We start from the raw sequence: 23,466 nt of genomic DNA, 5'->3' as shown, positions 1-23,466 counted from the left end.
CTTGGAAAATGCCAAACCCACAACAAAGGGAAAAGAGAAATACTAAACTATTAATCTGCCATGGGAGAAACTTATTGGGAACAGAGTAAATAAAGATGACAGCATTTTGATAACAGGAATCAGAGGAAGGCCATATTTACAATAGGAATCTACATTTTGACAATGCTTGAAGTTATTATGTTTTAAAACTGCAGACCATGTTGACCCTGGATCTATTTGCCAAGAGCCTTACCACTGTAGCTAAAAACTGAAGAAATATAACAGTATTTGGTCCAAAATGATCACTGCCAGTCTTTAATCTCTGTTTGAAACATACTAGTTTGGTTTTTGGTTTTGGTTTTTTGTTGTTGTTGTTTTTGGTGAGGCAATTGGGGTTAAGTGACTTGCCTAGGGTCACACGGGTAGTAAACATCAAGTGTCTAAGGACAGATTTGAACTCAGGTCCTCCTGAATCCAGGGCTGGTGCTTTATCCGCTGCGCCACCTAGCTGCCCCCATACTAGTTTGTTTTTAAAAGCTGGCAAAGGGTGGGTTAACTTTGCTGTTATTTCATTGGGATCTTAGTGGTTTTTGTTTGTTTGTTATTTTAAAGCAGACATAATTTTCATCTGTGCCAGGAAGTTCTGCTGTCAAAACTGCCTACCTAGTACAGATCAGCAACTCATTTGTAACTTCTAGTCTTAGTTGACCAGAGCACTGAGAGGTTAGGTAACTTGGCTTTGGTCACACTGATAGTGAAAGTAAGAGGCAGAATCTGCTCTATGTGTTCTTGACTATAAAGCAGACACTCTTTCCACAATGTTACAATTCCACTTCTCTCAAATGGAGAAGGGAAATAGGGAAAGGAATAAACATGACTTAAGCATTTTATACCTATTATCTCAAGTGTTCCTAATACCTTCCACATAGTTGAGGTAACTGAGGCAAGAAAAGGTTAAGTGACTTGCCTAGGGCTATACAGCTACTAAGTGTCCAATGCCAGATTTGTAGTAAGGGCTTCTTGACTTTGGTATCCCCTGTGCCACTTAGCTAGCTGTCGTAATCCTTGGGCGAATTATACATTTAGACAAAGGTGAGATGGAATTTAATAAAGGACTACAGGATCAAAGGTTTGGAGCTAGAAGGGAACCTCAGATGTCATCATGTTTAACCCCTATTTGATAGATGAGGAATCTGAGGCACAGAGAAATAGCTTTCCTAAATACATATAGGTAGTAAAAATCTGTGATAAGATTTAAACTCAGGTCTCCTTGACTAGGAGAACAAATACTTTTTCTATGATAACATTCCTCACTTACTGGATAAGTAATGTACCATATATATTTAAAAGTCACACAATAAATTTTCCTGTGGAAATCACTCAGTTCTACATTTTACATTTTTTTTTTGGTGAGGAAATTGGAGTTAAGTGACTTGCCCAGGGTCACAGAGCTAGTAAGTTTCAAGTGTCTGAGGTCGGATTTGAACTCAGGGCCTCCTGAATCCAGGGCTGCTGCTCTATCCACTGTGCCACCTACCTGTCCCCATTTGACATTTTCAAAGCAGAGGAGATGACTTCTAAAAATTATGAATTTCTCCCAAAGTGATCATTTTTTTCAACTTTAAATATGTTACCCTTCTTTTATCAACTACATGAAGTCTAGAAAAGATGGCTGGCTTGTCATTTCATTTTATTTTCTCACTGACTAGTAGCATAGAATCTCAAAAAGAGGAACAGAAGAAGTCATGGAGCACACTTATAGCATCCACAAAAAAGTGATCACTGATCACTTAAGGAATTCAAGTGAGATGAACCTTCCTATTGTCTCAGGAAAACCATTCTATTTTGGATAGCTTCCAATTGCAATGAATTTTTTTTCCATTATCTTGAGCTCAAATTTACATGCTTGCGATTTCCAACTATTGGTCTGGTTTTCCTCCCAAGGCCAAGTAGACAGACTCTCCCATATAGCATATAGTTTCCATCATGAAACTAGAGAGGGAGTTTCATAGAGGGTAAATGGTTCTTTGGTAGATTGAGTTGAAAATATTTGGCAAAGAAAATTTCTGGAAAGCAGTGACAGCAGTCGAATTTTGATGGTTATTCTATGCTAGTAATATTCTTCCATCTGCGTTTCATGGTCAGGGGAATTAATCCCCTGTTATTATTATTTATAATCCCTAATGGAGATTATTCATAGCATATTAAATTGCCAATAGATCTTTATATATTCCAGTCTCAAAGTTTCATATGGTCAAGGCTTTAACTATTCCTTTTTGTAATTTTCTCTCTCTCTCTCTCTCTCTCTCTCTCTCTCTCTCTGTGTATATACATATACACATACACACACACACACACATATATATAGGCATACATATATATATTCACATATATGTATATATGCACATACACCTATATACATATTTGTGTATATATTAATGTACAGCAATTATATACAGACAAGTAAACTGGCATATATATGAACATATATATATATATATATATATATATATATCCATGTACCTAATATATACATATACCAGCTTATAATTATATAAATAATTTATGTTTATACAAAAGTTTCATACACTCTATGTCATTGTTTCAACCTTCACAAGAACCTTGTGAAACAGGTAATGCAAGTATTATTAGTGCTATTTTTCATATAAGGAAATTGAGCTGCAAAAATCTTCTGTGAATTCTTCTAGGTCACATATCTAATAATAAGACGATCCAGGATTCAAACGGAAATCTTTTGACTCTAAGTTCAGGGGCATTTTTATTAGGCTAAGATAAGAGATAATTAATTCTATAGTTACTTGTTCCGTCAATGAATCAGGTCCCAAATGTTACTATGAAGGATGAACCTCACAATGGCCAGCATCCTATTTTCCACCATATCACATTGCCTCTTTTATTAACTTCCCCTAACACAGAGGCATTCATATATGCACATACTAATAATAAATTTTCTCCCTTAAGTTTAATTAGTTCATCCTACATCTCCAACTAACATTGCTATGAAGGTTTGTATTCATGGTTACTTCAAAGTCAGTGGCTATTTTTTTCCTGTTTTCTTTTGTATTTTGAAACATGGGATTTCACAAGAATCCCCAGGACCAAAAACTGCCCTTTTGGTAACAACAACAACAACAACAACAACAACAAAAATCAAGAAGACAAAGAATGGTATTTCTTTGTTAAATATTTCAGTTGGCCACGTGGACAAGGCTAGGTAAATAAACCCTTTGCTTTTACAGGAAACTAACGAAAGACTGACAGCCAGAATCTAATCAGTAAAGGGCAGTTAAATTCATGGGTTATGACCAAAGAACTAATAGGTGGTTTCTACATCATACATTTTATGGCCATCAAACTGAAAACAGGAATTTCATATTTCAGCATAACACAGGAAAGAAATAAAAACCACAGTCTGTATTTAATGTAAGAATGATGGGGGCAGCTAGGTGGCGCAGTGGATAGAGCACCGGCCCTGGAATCAGGAGTACCTGAGTTCAAATCCGCCCTCAGACACTTAACACTTACTAGCTGTGTGACCCTGGGCAAGTCACTTAACCCCAATTGCCTCACTTAAAAAAAAAAAAAAAGAATGATGGTGAAGGGAATAAGGAGAATGATTCGTTTTGTTCCACTTACTTCTTTGTATCCAAAAATGATCCGTCCATCATTGAGGAGGGTAGCCTGGAAAGTGAAACTGCCTAGGTTGTAATTATCCTGGAGATGCACATGGTCCCACTGGACGACGAGTGCTGTACCTACAAACCCCATTGGGGAAAAAGGAAATGATGTAAGAACAACATACTGACCAATGAGCTGGGAAGAATTCATTCATTTTCAAAGAAATCTCTCTCCTTCAAGCCCAGCAATTGTGCTGCTTGGTTTTATACAGCTAATTGACATGCTAGTGTTGAAAAAGAAAACTCAACTTAAAAAAAAAAAGTAAAAGATGTGATATTATCTAGTTAACTATTCAGTCAAATCATAACTGCTGAAAGAGATTAATATTGAGCCCAAAGTGAGAGAGTTTGCCTTAGGAGCCCTATTAATGTTAATGGGTGCTGCCTCTCTAAATTTTCCAGAGCCACTTTCATAATATAGTCCAAGTGGATCAGCAGGACTTCAAATAAACTTGACAAATGCAGAAAGATCGAGGAACACATTAAATGGTTAGAACCATTCAAGAAAATGAAAAATGTAAACTAAAACATTCTTTCACAACTAGCCTTGTGCTATTCCACAACGCGAGCATTTTTTTTTTTACTACTAATGGCAATTATATTTTTTTTATTCTGAACGCCTGAATTTTTGTCTTTGTTATACTGCTTGGAGGCTGCTGGCAGGTGGCTCAAAGGGCCTAGGGGCTGAAATTTCTATGGCATCCTTGAAGTATGCTGGGATGAGCCTTGAGCATCAAACCTTAGATTTTGATGATACATTCTGGCAGGGTTTACTAGAAAACTAGAAACATGCAAATCTGAGTTGGGAAACATTTTAATGGCTCCATATAGCCACGAAGAGTTTTATATTCTCATTTTAACTGATATCATGCACGCTTTATTTAAAAAAAGGTAGATGAGGGTTTTTTCCCCTAATGATTGCATTCTTGTAGTTTTATAAAAGACAATTTTCATGGAACTTCAAAAGCCATGCCAAAAATGTAGCTTGCAAAAGAATTAAAATAGCAAAACACTTTCTTGCATAGAGGATAAATGTGATATGGTAAACAAACTAGTGTGGTAGAGCTTCTTTTAAAGGTCCTATTTTCTACCATTAGTGAAAGTTCTCTGAAGCAAACTCAGATTTTGAAGTATAAATAACAGCTTAGACATTCTAGATGCCCGACACTCCTAAAGAGTGTGAAATCTTAGAAATGGTTCTTTAGAAATCACTTTATATATGAAAGCAATACTTTCTTGGTTTCTCCCTGTATTCGTGTATCAGAGCATTTCAGCATTGGAAAGAAGTACAGAAGCCACTTTGTTCAACCCATAGCTGCCTAAGAATCCTGTCTATGAGATATCTAACAAATTGGCATTCGAATTTTGCTTCAAGATCTCTAATGAGAGTGAAACTATAACTTTTAATATCACTTTTCAAGGAAGTCTATTTTACTTTTGGACAGTTTGAATCATCAGGAATTTCTACATTTGTCTGAATTTGCCTTCTTGTATCTTCCCTATATTATCATAAATCATGTCTTCTCAAAATAATTGTAATTGGTCTCTAATGTCACACTCTTCAAGTACTTGAAAAAATGATTAGGTTTCCAATATTTCCTCTCTCTAAAATAAAAAGTTCCTAATTCCTTCAGCTGGAATGCTTGTGCTTATTAAAGGTTGGTCCTTTACTGTTCTGGTTGTCCTCAGGACACTCTCTAGTTGATCGATTTTCTTCCCAAAATGGGGTGAGTTGAATTCTCTAGGTAAGAATATTTAAGGAATGTAGAATTCAGTGAAACTATGAGCTCCCTAATATAAGAAATGATAATTCTCTTAATGTGACTAAGGGTTGTGTTAGTTTATTTTGTCTACCTTTTACCTTGATGAACATGTATTAATTAGTATTACGAGGCTAGTTGCTAGGAGAAAAAAAAAAAGGAAACGAACACTAACTTCAAATGGATTACAGTCTGGGGGGCATAAATATACAGATAGATGAATATAAAATGTATATGACATAATCCATTTTGAACTCTCAATATGCTTAAACCCTAAGAACATTTCCACTCAACTGTTATCTAACCACACCTTTCCTATATTATACTTGTGAAACTGATTTTTAAAAACCCAAGGGTAAGATTTTATTTTTTTATTTTTATTAATTTGTTATTCTGAATTTGACTGACAATATAATCAGTATAAAGACTTACTACCTATGAAACTACTCATCTCATGTGTAATTCAAATATATACTGAATTCAGCATGTTAGTTTTAAAGGTTCTCTTACTTGTCTTTATTTCCATCTAAAACATCTATTATCTTCTGCACATTTTAAAATATTCAGTGAAGTGGCTAACAAATTAGCTCCCCTTTTCTCATTCCCCTCAAAAAACTCTGTCTCTTATAATGAGTAAGAATAATCACACAAAGAAGAATCCAGGTATTATTCATTTCTGAAAATTGATGCCCAACTGTACAATTATAGTCCATCACCCTTTTCAAAAGGTGGTTGGCCTGATCAAGCTACCCTAGAGAGCAATTTGGAACTATGCCCAAAGGACTATAAAACTAAGCATACCCTTTCATCCAGCAATACCATTGTGAGATTTGTATCCCAGAGACATCCCCAAAAAGAGAAAAAAAGACCTATTTGCACACACATTTTTATAGCAGCTCTTTTGTGGTGGCTAAGAATTGGAAATCAAAGGAATGTCCATCAATTAGGGAACGGCTAAACAAACTGTGGTACATGATTATAACTGAATATTTTTTTGCTGTAAGAAATGACAAGCAGGATGATTTCAGAAAGGTCTGGAAAGACTTGTATGAACTGATGTATAGTGGAGTAAACTGAACCAGGAGAAAGTTGTACACAGTGACAGCAATTTTGCTTGATGAAGAAATGTGAATGACATTATTACATTCAGCTCCACAATGATCTAAGACAATCCCAAAGTATTAATGATGAAGCATACTATGTACCTACAGTGAAAGAACTGATATTAATTGAACGCTAACTGAAATATGCTCGTCACTTTATTTCTTTCATTATTTTATTTTTTTTAGTTTTCTTATATAAAAAGACTAATATGGTAATGTTTTACATAAGTGGACATGAATAAACTCAAAACTTTAAATAAAAATGTTTATTATAAAAATAAATATACCTATAAAATATTAAGAACAACACAAGATCACCAAATCTGGTTAGCATGATTTCTCAGTGGAGAGAGAGAGAGAGAGAGAGAGAGAGAGAGAGAGAGAGAGAGAGAGAGAGAGAATGGGCAAATCTTGACCTTCTCCCATTTATATATGTGTGTATATATGTATACATACATATAAATACATAATTAATCCTTTGACAATTTGGTATTATAAGTAAATTAATTTCATTACTATTATCATTTGAGTTAAATTTTAGGCTCAGGTACATATTAGCTGTGTGACTTTGGATAAGTCTCTTAATCTCTGCTTGCCTAGAAGGTGACTAGGTAGCTCAATGGATAGAGCATTGGGTCTGGAATCAGGAAGACCTGAGTTCAAGTCTGGCCTCAGATTTTTACTAGCTATGTGACTCTGGGCAAGCCACTTAACATCTGTTTGCCTTAATACACTGGAGAAGAAAATGACAAATAACTATAGTTTCTTTGTCAAGAAAACCTCATGAGGTAACAAAGAGTTAGACATGATTAACTGAATGAATTGAACATATATACACACATGTATACATACATGTGTGTATATGTGTATGTGTATGTATGTATATATATTCATTCATACCTTTCTCTTATAACAAGAAAAGCCAGCTTCAAAGATTTTATTTTCAATTAGCCATTCCCTTTGATTTTTACTTGCATTGGTTTAATATATCTGTGTACATATACACACATACATACCATACATACATATATATATATATACACACACACATGTGCAAATACACCAAAATGTATATATATATATATATGCATGTATGTACTCTGAATTTGACTCAATTCTCTATTATTTGTGCAATCCCTTTTAGATATAATATAATTAAAATTATCAATTTTATATTTTGTATTGCTATCTCTCTTTTTGCTCCTAAATTCTTCTTTTATCTATAGATCAGAGGGGTAAACTATTCCATGTTCCCCTAATTTACTTACATTGGTAAGCCAGTACTTTCTGGTTTTCCGTTTGTTCAGTAATTGCTCTCAAATAGTGAGAATTATCTGGAAGCTTAGTTTTATCCACCTCCATGCTTCTCCATTACTTTCCTTCTGAATCTTGTTTTCCTAATTGGCTTAACTGTTTAACTTTATATGTTTAACTAATACCAAATATTTTAGGATTATTATGTTAAATTATATTTTGAAACCTGGTATTATAATGCCTTCATCCCTATAAATTTAAAAAACAAATTATTATTTTTTTTCAAATCTTGACCTTCCTGCATTGGTATATGTGTATATATGTATACATTATATATACACACACATATATATAAATCATGTATACATACATACATACATACATACATACATACACACATACATGTAAGAACATAATTAACCCTTTGACAATTTGGCATGATGAGTACATTTATTTCATTAGTATTATCATTTTATAACAAGGGTCTAATGGTGATGAATTAATATGTTTTATTTCTATAAAGAGTGTTTTGGCATTCCTGTGTCTGTTCACACATAGTCTGAAATAGTTTACATATTCTGTAGCTATTTTGAGTGAATTTCTTCTTCTCTTTTTGCTATGTTTTATTTATAATATGCAGAAATCTTATTATCCTTGTTAGTTTATTTTACATTCTCCTTCATTAACTGTAACAGCTAATAAAATTACTGGTTCTTAATTATTAAATAACTAAAATGTTACATTTAATGTTTAAATAACCAATCTGATCATCTACAAAAAATCAATACTCTTATGTCCACTTTTACTTGACTTATCCCCTTAACTTTTTTCTTTTTACTCTTATGCCTAGTATTTCCACATTTCCAAAGAATAAAAAAGGTGGCAATAATAGATATATTTGCTTTACCCCTGATCTTATTGAAAAAGCCTCTAGTTTTTTCTCTAAAACAGATATAACTGCTCTTGGTTTTAGATAAACACTTTCTGTCACATGAAAGGAAGATCCATTTATGTCTGTTTTTAATTTTTCTTTTTTACAAAAACAAATGTATTTTGTTAAATACTTTTTTTTGATAATCCACTAATACCATCTTGTAATTTTTATTTTTTTGCTGTTAATGTGGTCTTTCATCTTTATTATTTTCCTAATATAGAATCACCCCTATATTTTTCATATAAATATAACTTTGTTGTTTGTCTATTAAATGACATAACATTGCATTTACTTCAGTGTTTCAGCCTTTCAAAACATTTTAAATTTAGACTCATTCATTGTATAACTATTCCTCCCTGATTCTTCAAACTGATGAGGATGTCATACACATTTTTATCTGCCGCTGACAAAAGTGCTAATTAGCACACAGTTAAATATAGATCCATGTGCCACTCAGATATGAACATCCTTCCACATTTCCACTGAATCATGTCTGTGTAGTCAACCTAAGTTAGTTTTAAGAATTTTCATTTTCTAATTGGAACAGCTACAGACATAGGCATTTTTTCCCCTTACCTGTCCTAAGAATTATGGCAGGATCTGAAGATGGGGCAAATCAAAATTTCAGTGGGACACTTTCTGGTGTAATAGGTATGTTAGGGATCAATAAGTTCCGGAAATAGCCCCTAGCCCTTTTCCCTCTCCTTCATACTCATCTATAATTTTTAATCTTTGCACGCAAATTTCTATTAGGCATTTTTTTAAATTATGGTTTCATTGACCAAAGTGTTAAATTTCAAGAGGTAGCTGAGCAAATGCACTCCATGTACACTATTTCTTCAGCATATATATTTTTTAATAGGATAAACCAATCCACTAAAAGAAACTATAGTCAAGTCCTACTATAATGCCTCTTTATGATATGGATATGCCACCGATTGTTGCTATCCCGAAGGAGTTAAAATTCTAGAAAAATGGCCACTATGAAATAGAAAATGGCTTGTAGTATGCTTTGCTTGTCTATCATGAAGGAATGTACTTAGGGAGTTTGGAGACATTCAGTTATAGAAGCTAATGAAAATGGTTGGGCACAAAAATGAATGAATATTGTCTATTAAAATGTCAAGGGGTCATTCTCTGAAGATGGACAGACTACCCATAACAACACAACCATAAAGCCTGGGAGCATACAAATATGTTGTACAAGGGGCAGCTAGGTGGCAGAGTGGATAAAGCACCAGCCCTGGATTCAGGAGTACCTAAGTTCAAATCCAGCCTCAGACACTTGACACTTACTAGCTGTGTGACCCTGGGCAAGTCACTTAACCCCCATTGCCCCGCAAAACAAAAACAAATATGTTGTACAATTAACCACAAGTAAGTCAGGCATAGCATAGAAGCACAAACTTATGAAATATTAAATTAGTCTAAAATTTTCATTATTAATATCATGATAGATATTACTTAATGGGATTCTATATTAATTGACCTTCATTAAAACGCCAAAATATCAGTGTCCTTTATTCCCTATTAATTAATTTTTTTGGGGGGGGGCCAGTGCAATTAGAGTTAAATGACTTGCCCAGGGTCACAAAGCCAGTAAGTATCAAATGTATGAGGCCAAATTTGAACTCAGGTCCTCCTGAATCCAGTGCAGGTGCTTTATCCACTCTGCCACCTAGCTGCCCTCATTCCCTATTAATTAAAAAATACTTACAAATGAACATTTAATTTCATTCTATTAGTGTGGTATAGAGAAAAAAAGACAGGCATTTGTATTGTGGTTAAAAAAATCACATCTTGGTTTGAGTACTATTTTTGTTACCCAGCAGTTGTGCAATTTTTTTCCAGTTACCCAGGTTTTTAAAAGCATAGTTTGCTCATCTGTAAAATGCAAATAATATTTATATACTTACCACTTAGGGTCATTACAGGAAAAATTATTTATTTGTCTTTTTATTTTAAGACTGAGTTTCCCTATTTCATCCATATTGGAATTGTAGAGGAAACCCATGAATCTAATTATATTACTGATTGGCTCCATTTCTGATGAGGGACAGTTCACCCCTCCTTAGAAAACTCAGTGCCACGAAATAGCTTACTATATCAATGCAGAACACATTGTAGACAACCAATTGGCATAGCCCACTACAGCTCTGAAATTTCAAATTCAAGAGCTTCACCAGCCTCCGCCTCCCCTGAGGCTGGAATTATAGGCATTTACTACCATGTGCAGAACTTTATATTTGGTAAAGTTCTAGATAAATATGTGTTACTTAAGAAGAGATGGCTTCATCTTAATGTGAGGTACACATTTAGATTATTATCCTTCCATCTTCTATTTGTTACAAGCACAGTACATTAATTTTACATAGTGGGTGCTTGCTAAGTTTTTTCAAATAAGCAAATAAATTACCAAATTCCTAGAGAGTTCAAATGGCTAACTATATGGATTATAAAGTAGAAAGCTATGAACTATGCAAGAGAACTTCTTATGGGTATGTTGTTTTTTTCCTGTTCGACTTCATTTCTCTGTCCTCTCATATTTTGCTCTTGAAGAAGTAGGAAACAGATAAGATGGCATCAATCAATCAATAAAGAATTATTAAGCCCCTATTATGTTCCAGTCAGTGTGCTAGGAGCTGTGATTACAAAAAGAGGAAAATATAGTTACTAGGTAATGAATGAAGTAAGAGACATCCTTACAGTATTCTTTGTATAAGGAATATAACATGAAGAGATCATAAAGATTTAAGAATAACATCTAAACAAACCAAAGTCTATGGTATTTTGTGCCACTGGCTTTCACAAAAATAAAGGCTGTAAAATAATAAATAAGTCAAATAAGTAGTCAAATAAGTAAATAAGTCAGTTCTCTGTGGAGAAGCCTAAATCTCTGTGCAATGCTGTTTAAAGTTTAACAACTTCATAAGTAAGGTTTTACTCAATCAATTGTCTGTTGTGGCCCTTTGGAAGTTCAAATTCAATCACTAAAAGTTGGGAATAAGTTGGTAATTTTCTAGCAAAAAAAAAAGATGTTTAATATAATTTAAAAATACATTGTGGCTTCATTTAGATATAACTAATTCCTAGTTGTTAGTAACACTTTAAGAAATCAGATTATGGCAAGCTCCTACATGATCTTTAATTTTATTGGGATCTATAACACTTATAATAGTTCTCTCAGTTTCTACTAGGTATCTTGAACTGTATGTCCCATAGACATATCAAATTCAACATGTCCTAAACTGATCTCATGATCTTTCTCAGGTAGGCAGGTAGGTCATTCAATGGCTAGGGCCCAAGGACTTTGGGAGAAAAATACTTAAATTTGAACCCTGTGTCAGATACTTACTAACTCTGTTATGCTTAGTAAGTCATTTAATTTCTATCTTTTAAATTTTTGTACCAAAAATGGTGACAATAATAGCACCAGCTTCACACGATAATTATGAAGATCAAATAAGTTAATCTATAAACAACTCTTTCTAAAACTTAAAGCACCATATAAATTCTAACTACTGATATTACTTTCTCCAAGTGTTCCTCACTCCCTAACTTCCTTATTACTGGCAAGGACATAGCCATGCACCCAGTCACCAAAGTTTGCAATCTAAGTGTCTTTTCCAACTCCTCCCTCTCTCTCACACAATCCATATCTCACTTGCTGCCAATCTAAATATTGCAAATAAGCAGTATCTCTTATTTTATAATACTCATCTTTTCCAAAACTGCCACCACCGTGGTACAGGCCCCCATTACCTCAGGAGCTATAGAGTAAGGTTTTTTGTTTCAAACCTTCTGTCAGAGACTTCCATGAAACAAAGTACCCAAGGATACATTTCAGGATATCTTTTTTAGCTCTCTTGAATCTTGTGCCCCCTCCCAGGAAACAAGCTTAAAGAATAAGGCATAATAACTATATGGTTCACTTATTAATTTAACTTTTTCTCTCTCTTTTTTATTCTTTGTTACCAGGAATAGCTCTTTAGGTAGAGGAACAAAAATGATTTAGAGGAATAAAAAGGTGGTATAAAAAGTTGTTTCATAAAAATTATAAAGAATAAAATAATCCAAGGTACCACAGTTACTAATCAGATACTTATTATTTCAACTCCACCAGCCATTTTTCCTGAATGCCAGAATTAAGTCCCAATTAGTAGTGCCTCTTCCCAACTACATCATTGCTTTTTCTATCATTTAAGAGAGCATAAATTGTTGCAACAAAACCATCAGTTAATTATGTCAAACATTTATTAAATGCTCCATATTTAAAGATGGGTTCTAACAGACGTGGAAATACTTTGTAATACAGCCGTGTTTTGTGGAGATACTCATACACATACAGACACATTCCTAGAGTCATACGAATATAAAATATTTTAAACTTTTGAAAAGTGTTATTTTAGCAATGTACCCTCAAACTAATACTCTCTTGAAAATGAGGTCCTATACTTAGTAAACAAGCAGAACCAATATGTTTATTAATTGATCCGGAAATATTTTAGCTCAAAGCAAGATATGTAAATTGTTATTTATTCAAATTGGAGCTTTAATTTTAACCAGATAGTAGCTTTGAGCTAAAATTCCCAAACATTATAGTTACATAGAGATGTTAACATAGAAGATTCAACTGCCTTGTTTAGGCAAAGAGACAGAAGAAAGAATGAAAAATATAAAAATGAGAAAAATAATGTGCCATGTTTCCAAGGACCCAAATCAAAAGGAAGAGAGCACTTATATGTGCAGATTTCCCCAAAATTCCATCTAGCATCTGTCCTTTAGTTTATCTCTTCCCAAATACATACATGCATGTATGTATGTGTGTATGTATGTACTTACACATACACACATGCATGTGTGCATGCATGCATGCATGCATGCACGTATCTTACTTTCCAACAACAGGCTTATGTTGTGTTCTGTGTTTTAATCTCATCTCTCTGTTTTGTTTGCCTGTCTTCCTGGTTTTACAATCATTCCCCAAACTGCCAAATACAGATGATCTTATTAATTTTTCTTTTTATTCAGCTGTTAAATAAATCAAATGCTTTCTACCATGTTTCTTTTCTTCACCTACAGAAACAAGTTGCCAGTTATTCAAGGTTTAAGACATAGTATGTACAGGTGAGGGTCACCTGTTCAATACAATGCCATATTCTTGCATGTAAACAGAAGATCTCATATACAGGATTTGCTGTTGTTGTCGTCTCAAGGCCCAGTGCACTTAAGTAGTTTTCTTAATTTTGAATATACTTTTATCCCGCAGTAAACATTTCATATGCTATTCCTTTAAACCTATGATTAAGCAAGTTGGAGGTGCCCTACTTAAGAGACGAATTTAGTGGCACTATACATAGGTCTTGGTCTCTTTTAAGTCTTCCTACTACTTTCATGGATCTACCAACATATTAAATTAATTTGATACAAATCAAATCATATGGGTCCCTTGCAGTCAACATTATGACATTAATATATCCTATATGAATATCCTAGTGATCATCCTGAGTACAAATTGAAGTCTCCAAATGTTACTATATTTTGCTGGAGTGACACTGTTGAAAATCATATTATGAAACAACAAGCTATAGCCTGTTTGCATTTGGGCAGGTCATAATCTATCCCCCAGCAATATAATATTTACTTCTCTTTCCTTTGAGTTTCATCTTAAATTTCTCTGTAATGCTTTTATCATAAGGCTTACAAATTGTTAAACAGGGGTAGACTATCTATTTCTGCGTGCATATACACATATATTTTTACATGTGCATGCACGATTCAGAAACATAACATATATACATATATATACTCACAAATATATAAGCTTATATAAATATATTATATACACATACATACAAATACAAATGTGTATATATATATATATATACACAATGCATCACACATGTATGTAGACATATACATTTATTTATTCCTGGGCTTCCAAGGAAATAATTTCTTTTGAGAAGAACAATCTTTTCCATTTTTATCATGGCATTGATAAATTATATCTTTTCAGGGTGTCAAATAGGAAATCCTACTGAGGACCCTGTGCTACAATTTAAATTTAATTTTGTTTGTGTCTCAAATCCCGTAGCTGGTTATGTAAGTAAGCCACAGGAGTCAATTCTTGTCTGTTGACATTTTTTTTTTTATAGGAATCATAATGTATGCCTTTTCCACCATGGTGATTCTTTGTCTGTTCTACTGGTACTGTATGTAGTTTAAGGATTTAAAATGATTTTTCCCCCATTGTAATTTAATCCTAATGTTTTCTTGATCATATTAGTCTCCTGGCCAACATAGTTTTACATATTTAATGGGAATACTCTCTCTTTTTCATAATTATGTTATTCTATTATCAGATAATTGAGAAAACAAAATCATGTTTAGTACCACCTGGGAACTACAGTTATTTACTTGTACCATCTTTTTTGTCATAAATTATATCTGTCAATTGAAATTAGAGATGAAAACCTCACTTGTCCTAACAATTATTTCAGTTCCTGATTCATGACTCCATCATCCGTAGTGGATAATTCACTTCTATTCTGACTGTATCATTTCTTCCTACATTAACTAGCAAAAAAGTTGTTAGTTTGTTTCATGATTCCTGTAAGGTCCTCTTATACATGCTGAATAATCAATTAAATTAAATCCAATGAAGATATATTAAGCAACCAACTATGGGCACCAATCTAGACACTGAGGATATAAAACTTTTTTTTTTTTTTTGGTGGGGCAATGAAGGTTAAGGGTCACACAGCTAGTAAGTGTCAAGTGTTTGAGGCTGGATTTGAACACAGGACCTCCTGAATCCAGGGCCAGTGCTTTATCCACTGCACCACCTAGATGCCCCCTATATAAAACTTTTAAAAAAGAAAGTTTTTCCTCGTGTCACTATCATTCTTAATCAGGATATGAAATGAGAAAAATTAATATAACACATTTTAGTATATATTTGCTAATGTGAAATAAAATGGAGAGGAATGAATGATTTTGGAAAGGATGAATCACTTTTAGCTTGGAGGGAGACGGCAAGGCATCAGAGAACATAAAAGAAGAAATTGGCTTTGAAATAAAAGAGGAATTTTGATACAAAAACTTGATTTTGGGCATGAGAGACAGCATTCAGAGATGCATTTAGGTAGGAGAGAGTAAGATGAAATAGGTGAATACATAGTATTCTAGCTTCACAGAGATTTGGAATATGAATGGGAATAATATAAAATCAAGATGATTTGGATTAAGATTATAGAGTTTTGAATACTAAAATAAGAAGTTTACATTTTATTTTCCAGGATGTAAAATGTCAATGAAGACTTCCTAGGAAATTAGAGTTTTAAGATAAATCAAATCATGAGGTTCAGATGCCATCATATATGTAAAACTCCATAAACACAAACATAAAATCTACACAGCAACTGTGACTTGGACTGGAAACTAGATTGGAAAAGAAAGGAACTACAGGTAAAAGGCAAATTCCTGGCTTTCAAGCCTGAGCGTCTGAGAAAATATTTGTATAATCAACATAAATAAAGATTTCAAGAAGATGCTCAATTTTTTCCTGGGAATATTTATGTTTAGTTTTAAGCATGCTGAATTTGAAATACAAAATATATCCAGTGGGAGATGTTGAGCAATGAGCAGTTGAGACTATCAGATTAGATTTTGGGAAGAAGAGAACGTTAAAAGTAGACTGGAAGATTAGAAGGCAAGCAGAAAGATAGGAAACAATTTTTACATTGTGTTTTTGAGAAAGGCCTCATTTCTTAACTTTATAGAGAACTGAGTCAAATTTAATAGAATACAAGTCTATCCCTACCTGATGTGTTAAAAGACATGAACAGACATATTTCAAATGAGGAAATTAAAGCTGCCTACAGCCATATGAAAAAAATTCTCTAAATCACTATTGATTAAAGAAATACAAATTAAAACAAAAAAAGTAAAATGCTAAATGTTGGAGAAGATGAAAGGAAAATTGGAATACTAATATATGTTGGTGGAGTTGTGAACTGATGCAACCATTCTGGAGAGCAATTTGGAACTATGCGCAAAGGACCATCAAACTGTGCATATCCCAAAAGAGATCATAAAAAAGTGAAAAGCACCTATATGTACAAAAATATTTATAGCACCTCTTTTTGTGGTGGCAAACAATTAGAAATTGAGGGAATGCCTATTAATTAGAGAATATATGAACAAGTTGCAGTATATGAATGTAATGGCTTACTATTGTGCTATAAGAAATGATGAGCAGGCAGATTTCAGAAAAACCTGGAAAGACTTACATGAATTGATGAAGTATGAAGTGAGCAGAACCAGGAGAATATTGTACACAGTAACAGCAACACTGTGTGATGATAAACTATGATTGACAGCTCTTCTCAGCAAAACAATGTTCTAAGACAATCCCAAAAGACTCCTGAAGAAAAATACTATTCACATCCAGAGAAAGAACTATGGAGTCTGAATATATATCAAAGCATACTGTTTTTACTTTTGTGGGTTTTTTGTGGCTTTTCCCTTTTGTTCTATTTCTTCTTTCATAATATGACTAATGTGGAAATATTTTTACATGATTATGAAAATATAATCTATATCAAGTTGCTTCCTGTCGTGGGGAGGGGGGAAGAGAGAGAGAGAGGGAGAAAAACAGTGACAATCAAAATGTTATAAAAGTGAATGTTGAAAACTATCTTTAAATATAATTGGAAAAATAAAATACTATTTAGAATTGTAAAAATAAAGAAGAAATAGAGGATTTGGGATGCATCAGCATAGAAGAAATCTGTGAATCACTGAAAGTGGAAAAAATATTCTTCCAAGAAAAAGACATGACAATGCGTAGGTGAATTCTTGCACTTAGAGAGAGGAAGGAGGAAAAATATGTAAGGGAAGTGAAGAAGGAATGATAAGACTGATAACATGGAAACATTCATAATTTGGAAGCTAAAGATGTAGATAAAGCAAGCAAAAATGAAGGAGTAGAAAGCAATTTCAAATACTATAGTAAAGTCAGAGATTACAAAGACTAAAAATAAATTGAATTTGGCACTTATATTACTGAGGATCTTTGAAATAGCAATCTAGTAGAAATCTAACTAGGGAAGACAAGGTAGAAGGTGTTTTATACACATATCTGCATGTATGTGTGCATATATGTATGCATAATACATGTGCATACATTTATATACACACTTGTATATATCTATTTGTGTGTGCATGTGCATGCATATAGGTGTGTGTATACATATACCTATATGCATATTTATGAAATATATACACATATACATACAGAGTGAGAGAGAAAGAAATTCCATATGGAAGTTTTCTATAGTTAATATAGACTTTCCACAACCTGACTTGATTCGTTGGTCGGATCACTAAAAACAACATTGTTTACCTCGGATTTCCTGCCAGGGCTAATTACAAATGTTCAAGCAGTAGTACATATTATTCTTTGTTCTATATACAATGTATATGTCTCTTCTATAGAATCATTATTATAGACATAATGACACAATATTTTCAGATTAATCTGATGTTTTGGTCAAATTTGTTATTCAAATGGACCAGATAAAAGATAAAAGTAAAAAGATACATACCATTATCAAAATATCTGATGGTTGAATTTCTGGACACACTAGGGTCAAAATTTGCCATTAAAGGGGCTATGTACTGCGTGGCTGTTAGCATTCGGTGTACAATTTCTCCTGTATATATGAAACCTACAAGAAAACAAAATAGAAACAGGGTAAATAGTTTTGTAAATATATAAGCACCACAACTTATAAGTCATCTTTGGAGAATGAACTATACCTAGAGACTAGAAATAAGTGGTTGGGTGTGGAAAGTTGTTTGAGTGCATTATATTGTAGTTACTACATCAAATTACAAGCCAAAGATTAAATTTGGTTCAATAATATTAAGCAGATATACTTAAAATTTAAAATAAACCAATCCATTCATGCAAGACAGTTTTTTAGAGAGTTTGTGATTTTAATGTGATTTTCCTGAGAAATTTACTTGATTGGATGCTTATACATTACAAAAGCCAGTTATCTGCTATATTCTTGTTATAAACATTGGACATACTAAACATTTTTCATTATTACTCTTGTACTCCTATAAGATTAATTTAAACGATTGATGTGCTATAAATTTATTAGTATTACTGTCCAAATACACTCATTGCATCTATCCAATTTTTAAATGCCTTTAAAAAAAATAAATTACTTTTAGGCATTATCAATTGTCTAGCTACAGCTTTGCTACTCGATACAGACAATTCATGATTCTCAATTTAAATGTTGAAAGAATGGTATATGGATCTAAGTAGTACTCTCCTCTAATTACTTAAGTGTCATTACCCCCAAGGTAAATAAGATTAAATATATACCTTCTAACTTCCAGGTCACAAGAAGAATAAGATGGCAAACTTGCCATTTTCTTCTATCTCCCAAACATCTTAAGCCACTCTAAAACATCAAGATTGCTTCAAAGATAAAGCAATTTCTAATGTTTCCATGGTCTAGGACACTTGGAATCCAAAAGAAGGTTGAAAATATCTCCCAAACTCAGGAACTGAATCTCACTGACCCTGAGCTGAATCAGCATCTTGTCCCTACCTACCACAACACTGGCAGCGAGGCTGTACTAGCAAACCCAAGGAAATAACACAGGCTTACATGAAAGCCAAGCCGTGGCCCCCATTGCTACCTCCCTCTTTTCAATGTTGTAGTGACCCTGGCTCCAGGTTATGGAAGTTTGCTTGAGCCTCAATAACCATCTTGGTCACAGCCCTTCAGAAGCATGTAGGTGAAAATCTAGATCCAGTAAATAAGTTCAAGCTTCTATGAATAAATACTACTAAGCAAAAGGGAGGGGGGGGGGACTCATACTTGATCAGACAGAGAAGGCCCTTTGGAATTTGAGCAGAACATGCAAAGGCATTTGGAATTATGCAAATAAGGTGACTGATTTTCCATCCATTTTGAACCAGAGACTCTGTTATTGAATATATGCCCCAAGGAAGCCACTGATAAAAATAAAATACTCATATATTCAAAACATATATAGGATTTTCTGTGAATGTTAAAAAAGGGAACCAAAGTAACTAACCAATCCATTGGGGACTGACTGAACAAATTGGGATATATGAATGTAATAGAATATTACTGTGCTATGAGAAACAATGTATGTGATAAATACACAGGACCGTGGAAAGATTGATATGAGGTGATACAAAGTGAACTAACCAAACCCAAGAAAACAATATGTACCGTGGCAAATATAACAAAATTATAAAGATCACATGGGACTCAAAAGAAGAGCTATGAAAAAATACCTTCAATGTAATATATCCCCTCATGGAGGTGGGAGGTCCACAAGTGATAGACAGTACACATATTTTCAGATTCTTTGCCAATGTATTTACCAGTTGTGTTGATTTTTTTTCTTTTTTGTCTCCCCCAAAATAATATTTTCATATAGGATGGCTCTCTGGGAGGGAGAATGATTCATGGGATACTATGACAATATAAGAAATAGGAAATATCAATAAAAGCTTATATTTAAAATGTAATTTCATCAATATACTCTATTTTAAAAGTTATTGTTGGTTCATTTTCTGGCTGAGAGTCAGCTTAATATAGGATAACTTGCCTATGAAATCATCTATAGTGTCTCTTCTATTGCAATACCAGTCAACATTCAGTTATTCCCTTTGTAGATTACTTGTGACAATGTTTTTTTATTTACAATTGGCTTTTTGCCATCATCCTTTGGTCTACCTGGCATTACTGTCAACTCAGGAATGTTAGCAAATTTTGTTATCAGTCCAAGCTCTAATTAGGAAGGTAAATCTGAACTATACATTGGAATATGTGTATGTGCATATTATGTATAATGCATATATCTTTGAATATATTATAACTGAGATTTAACTACAAACACACACTCTGCACCTTTAACTGAAAAGAATTTCTTTAAAAAACATTTTGTATAGACCTATGATTTCACCCATATTGAAAATATATAGATCTGATTTGATTTGTGTGAAAAGTGTTTGGTAATTGTGTTCATAGAGTTCCTGGGTTTGTCTTGGCAAGTAGACTCTCAAGTATTTTATATTATCTACCATTACTTTAAATGGAATTTCTCTTTCTATGTTTTGCTGCTGGACTTTGTTGGTCATTTATAGAAATGCTGATGATTTGTGTGGATTTATTTCATATCCTGCTACTTTGCTAAGGTTGTTAATTGTTTCAAGTAATTTTTGAGTTGATTCTCTAGGATTCTCTAAGTATACCATCATATTATCTGCAAAGAGTGATAGTTTCATTTCCTCCTTGCCTATTCTAATTCCTTTAATTCCTTTTTCTTCTCTGATTTCTAAAGCTAACATTTCTAGCACAATATTGGATAATAGAGGTGATAATGGACATTCCTGTTTCGCCCCAATCTTATTGGGAAGGTCTCTAACTTATCTCCATTACGTATAATGCTTGCTGATGGTTTTAGGTAGATACTGCTTATTATTTTAAGGAAAGCTCCACCTATTACTAAGCTCTCTAGTGTTTTTATTAGGAATGGGCGCTGTATTTTGTCAAAAGCCTTTTCTGCATCTATTGAGATAATCATATGATTTTGGTTAGTTTTCTTATTGATGTGGTTGATTATGTTAATAGTTTTCCTAATGTTGAACCAGCCCTGCATTCCTGGTATAAATCCTACCTGGTCATATTGTATTATCCTGGTGATCACTTGCTCTAATCTCCTTGTTAATATCTTATTTAAGATGTTAGCATCAATATTCATTAGGGAAATTGGTCTATAATTTTCTTTCTCTGTTTTGGCTCTGCCTGATTTTGGTATCACCACAATATTTGTGTCATAAAATGAATTTGGCAGAACTCCTTCACTTATTTTTCAAAAAAATTTGTATAATATTGGAATTAATTGTTCTTTAAATGTTTGGTAGAATTCACCTGTAAACCCATCTACCCCTGGGGATTTTTTTCTTAGGGAGTTCATTAGTGGCTTGTTTAATTTATTTTTCTAATATGGACTTATTTAAGGATTTTATTTCCTCTTCAGTTAACCTGGGCAGTTTGTATTTTTGTAAGTATTTATCCATTTCATTTAGATCATCAAATCTAAATTTAAATTATAGTTGGGCAAAATAATTCCTAATTATTGATTTCATTTCCACTTTATTGGTGGTAACGTCACCCCTTTATTAATTTCTCCTTTAATTTTCAGGATTTCTAGTTTAGTATCTAAATGGGGATTTCTAATTTGTTCTTTTTCTAGCTTTTTAAGTTGCATGCCTAATTCATTGATCTCCTCTTTTTTTTTTTTTTAAGTGAGGCAATTGGAGTTAAGTGACTTGTCCAGGGTCACACAGTTAGTAAGTGTTAAGTGTCTGAGGCCGGATTTGAACTCAGGTACTCCTGACTCCAGGGCCGGTGCTCTATCCACTGTGCCACCTAGCTGCCCCTGATCTCTTTTTTATTCATGTAAGCAGTTAGAGCTATAAATTTTCCCCTAAGCACTGTTCTGGCTGCATCCCATAGATTTTGGTATGTTGTCTCATTATTGTCCTTCTCTTGGATAAAGTTATTGATTGTTTCTATGATTTGTTGTTTGACCCATTCATTCTTTAGAATGAAATTATTTAGTTTCCAATTGATTTTCATTCTACTTTTCCCTGGCTCTTTCTTACATGTAATTTTTATTGCATCATGATCTGAGAAGGATACATTTACTATTTCTGCCTTTCTACATTTGACTATGATGTTTTTGTGCCCTAATGCATAGTCAATTTTTGAAAACGTGTCATGTACTGCTGAGACAAAGGTATATTCCTTTCTATCCCCATTCAATTTTCTCCAGACATCTGTCATGTCTAACTTTTATAGTATTCTATTCACCACTTTCACTTGGGAGTCTACTTTCCAAGTCAAGCCAAGGAACTATATGAACACAATTACCAAACACTTTTCACACAAATCAAATCAGATCTACATAATTGGAAAGATATCATTTGCTCATGGATAGGCAGAGCTAATATAGTAAAAATGACAATTCTACCTAAATTAATTTACTTATTCAGTGCCATGCCAATCAGACTACCTAGAAAAAAATAATAACAAAATTCATCTGGAAAAACAAAAAGTCAAGAGTATCAAGGGAAATAATGAAAAAAACACAGCAGAAGGTGGGTTAGCTGTATCAAATCTGGAGCTTTACTATAAACCGGCAGTCATCAAAACTATCTGGTACTGGCTAAGAAATAGAGTGGAGGATCAACAGAATAGGCTAGGCACAGGAGACACAGTTGTAAATGACATTAGTAATGTAGTGTTTGATAAACCCAAAGACTCCAGCTTCTGGGATAGGAACTTAGTATTTGACAAAAACTGCTGAGAAAACTGGAAGATAGTATGGCAGAAATTAGGCATAGACCAATATCTTACACCTTATACAAAAATAAGGTCAAAATGGGTACATGATTTAGACATAAGAGGTGATATCATAGGTAAATTAGGAGAGGAAGGAATAGTGTACCTTTCAGATCTTTGTAAAGGAGAATAGTTTATAACCAAACAAGAGATAGAGTATATTATAAAATGCAAAGTGGATGATTTTGATTACATTCAATTAAAAAGTTTTTGTACAAACAGAAGCAATGCATCCAAAATTAGAAGGGAGGCAGAAAGCTGGGAAACAAT

At 33.4% G+C, this 23,466-nt stretch overlaps 1 protein-coding gene across 2 annotated transcripts in view; it reads right to left on the bottom strand.

The window, feature by feature from the left end:
* The window catches only part of PLXDC2 (plexin domain containing 2), a 501,202-nt gene that overhangs the window by 152,129 nt on the left and 325,607 nt on the right, over positions 1 to 23,466 (bottom strand). For both annotated transcript variants that reach the window (XM_043966481.1, XM_043966482.1), the window contains exons 5-6: positions 18,337 to 18,459; positions 3,637 to 3,755 (exon numbers count right to left, since the gene is read on the bottom strand). In XM_043966481.1, coding sequence (XP_043822416.1) covers positions 3,637 to 3,755; positions 18,337 to 18,459 — 242 coding nt within the window. The remainder of the gene's footprint in view (positions 1 to 3,636; positions 3,756 to 18,336; positions 18,460 to 23,466) is intronic.

Source organism: Dromiciops gliroides, chromosome 5 (genome assembly GCF_019393635.1).
Source record: "Dromiciops gliroides isolate mDroGli1 chromosome 5, mDroGli1.pri, whole genome shotgun sequence".
NCBI lineage: Eukaryota > Metazoa > Chordata > Mammalia > Microbiotheria > Microbiotheriidae > Dromiciops > Dromiciops gliroides.
Note: the sequence above shows the minus strand (reverse complement) of the source record. Positions and strands in the feature narration are given on the sequence as shown.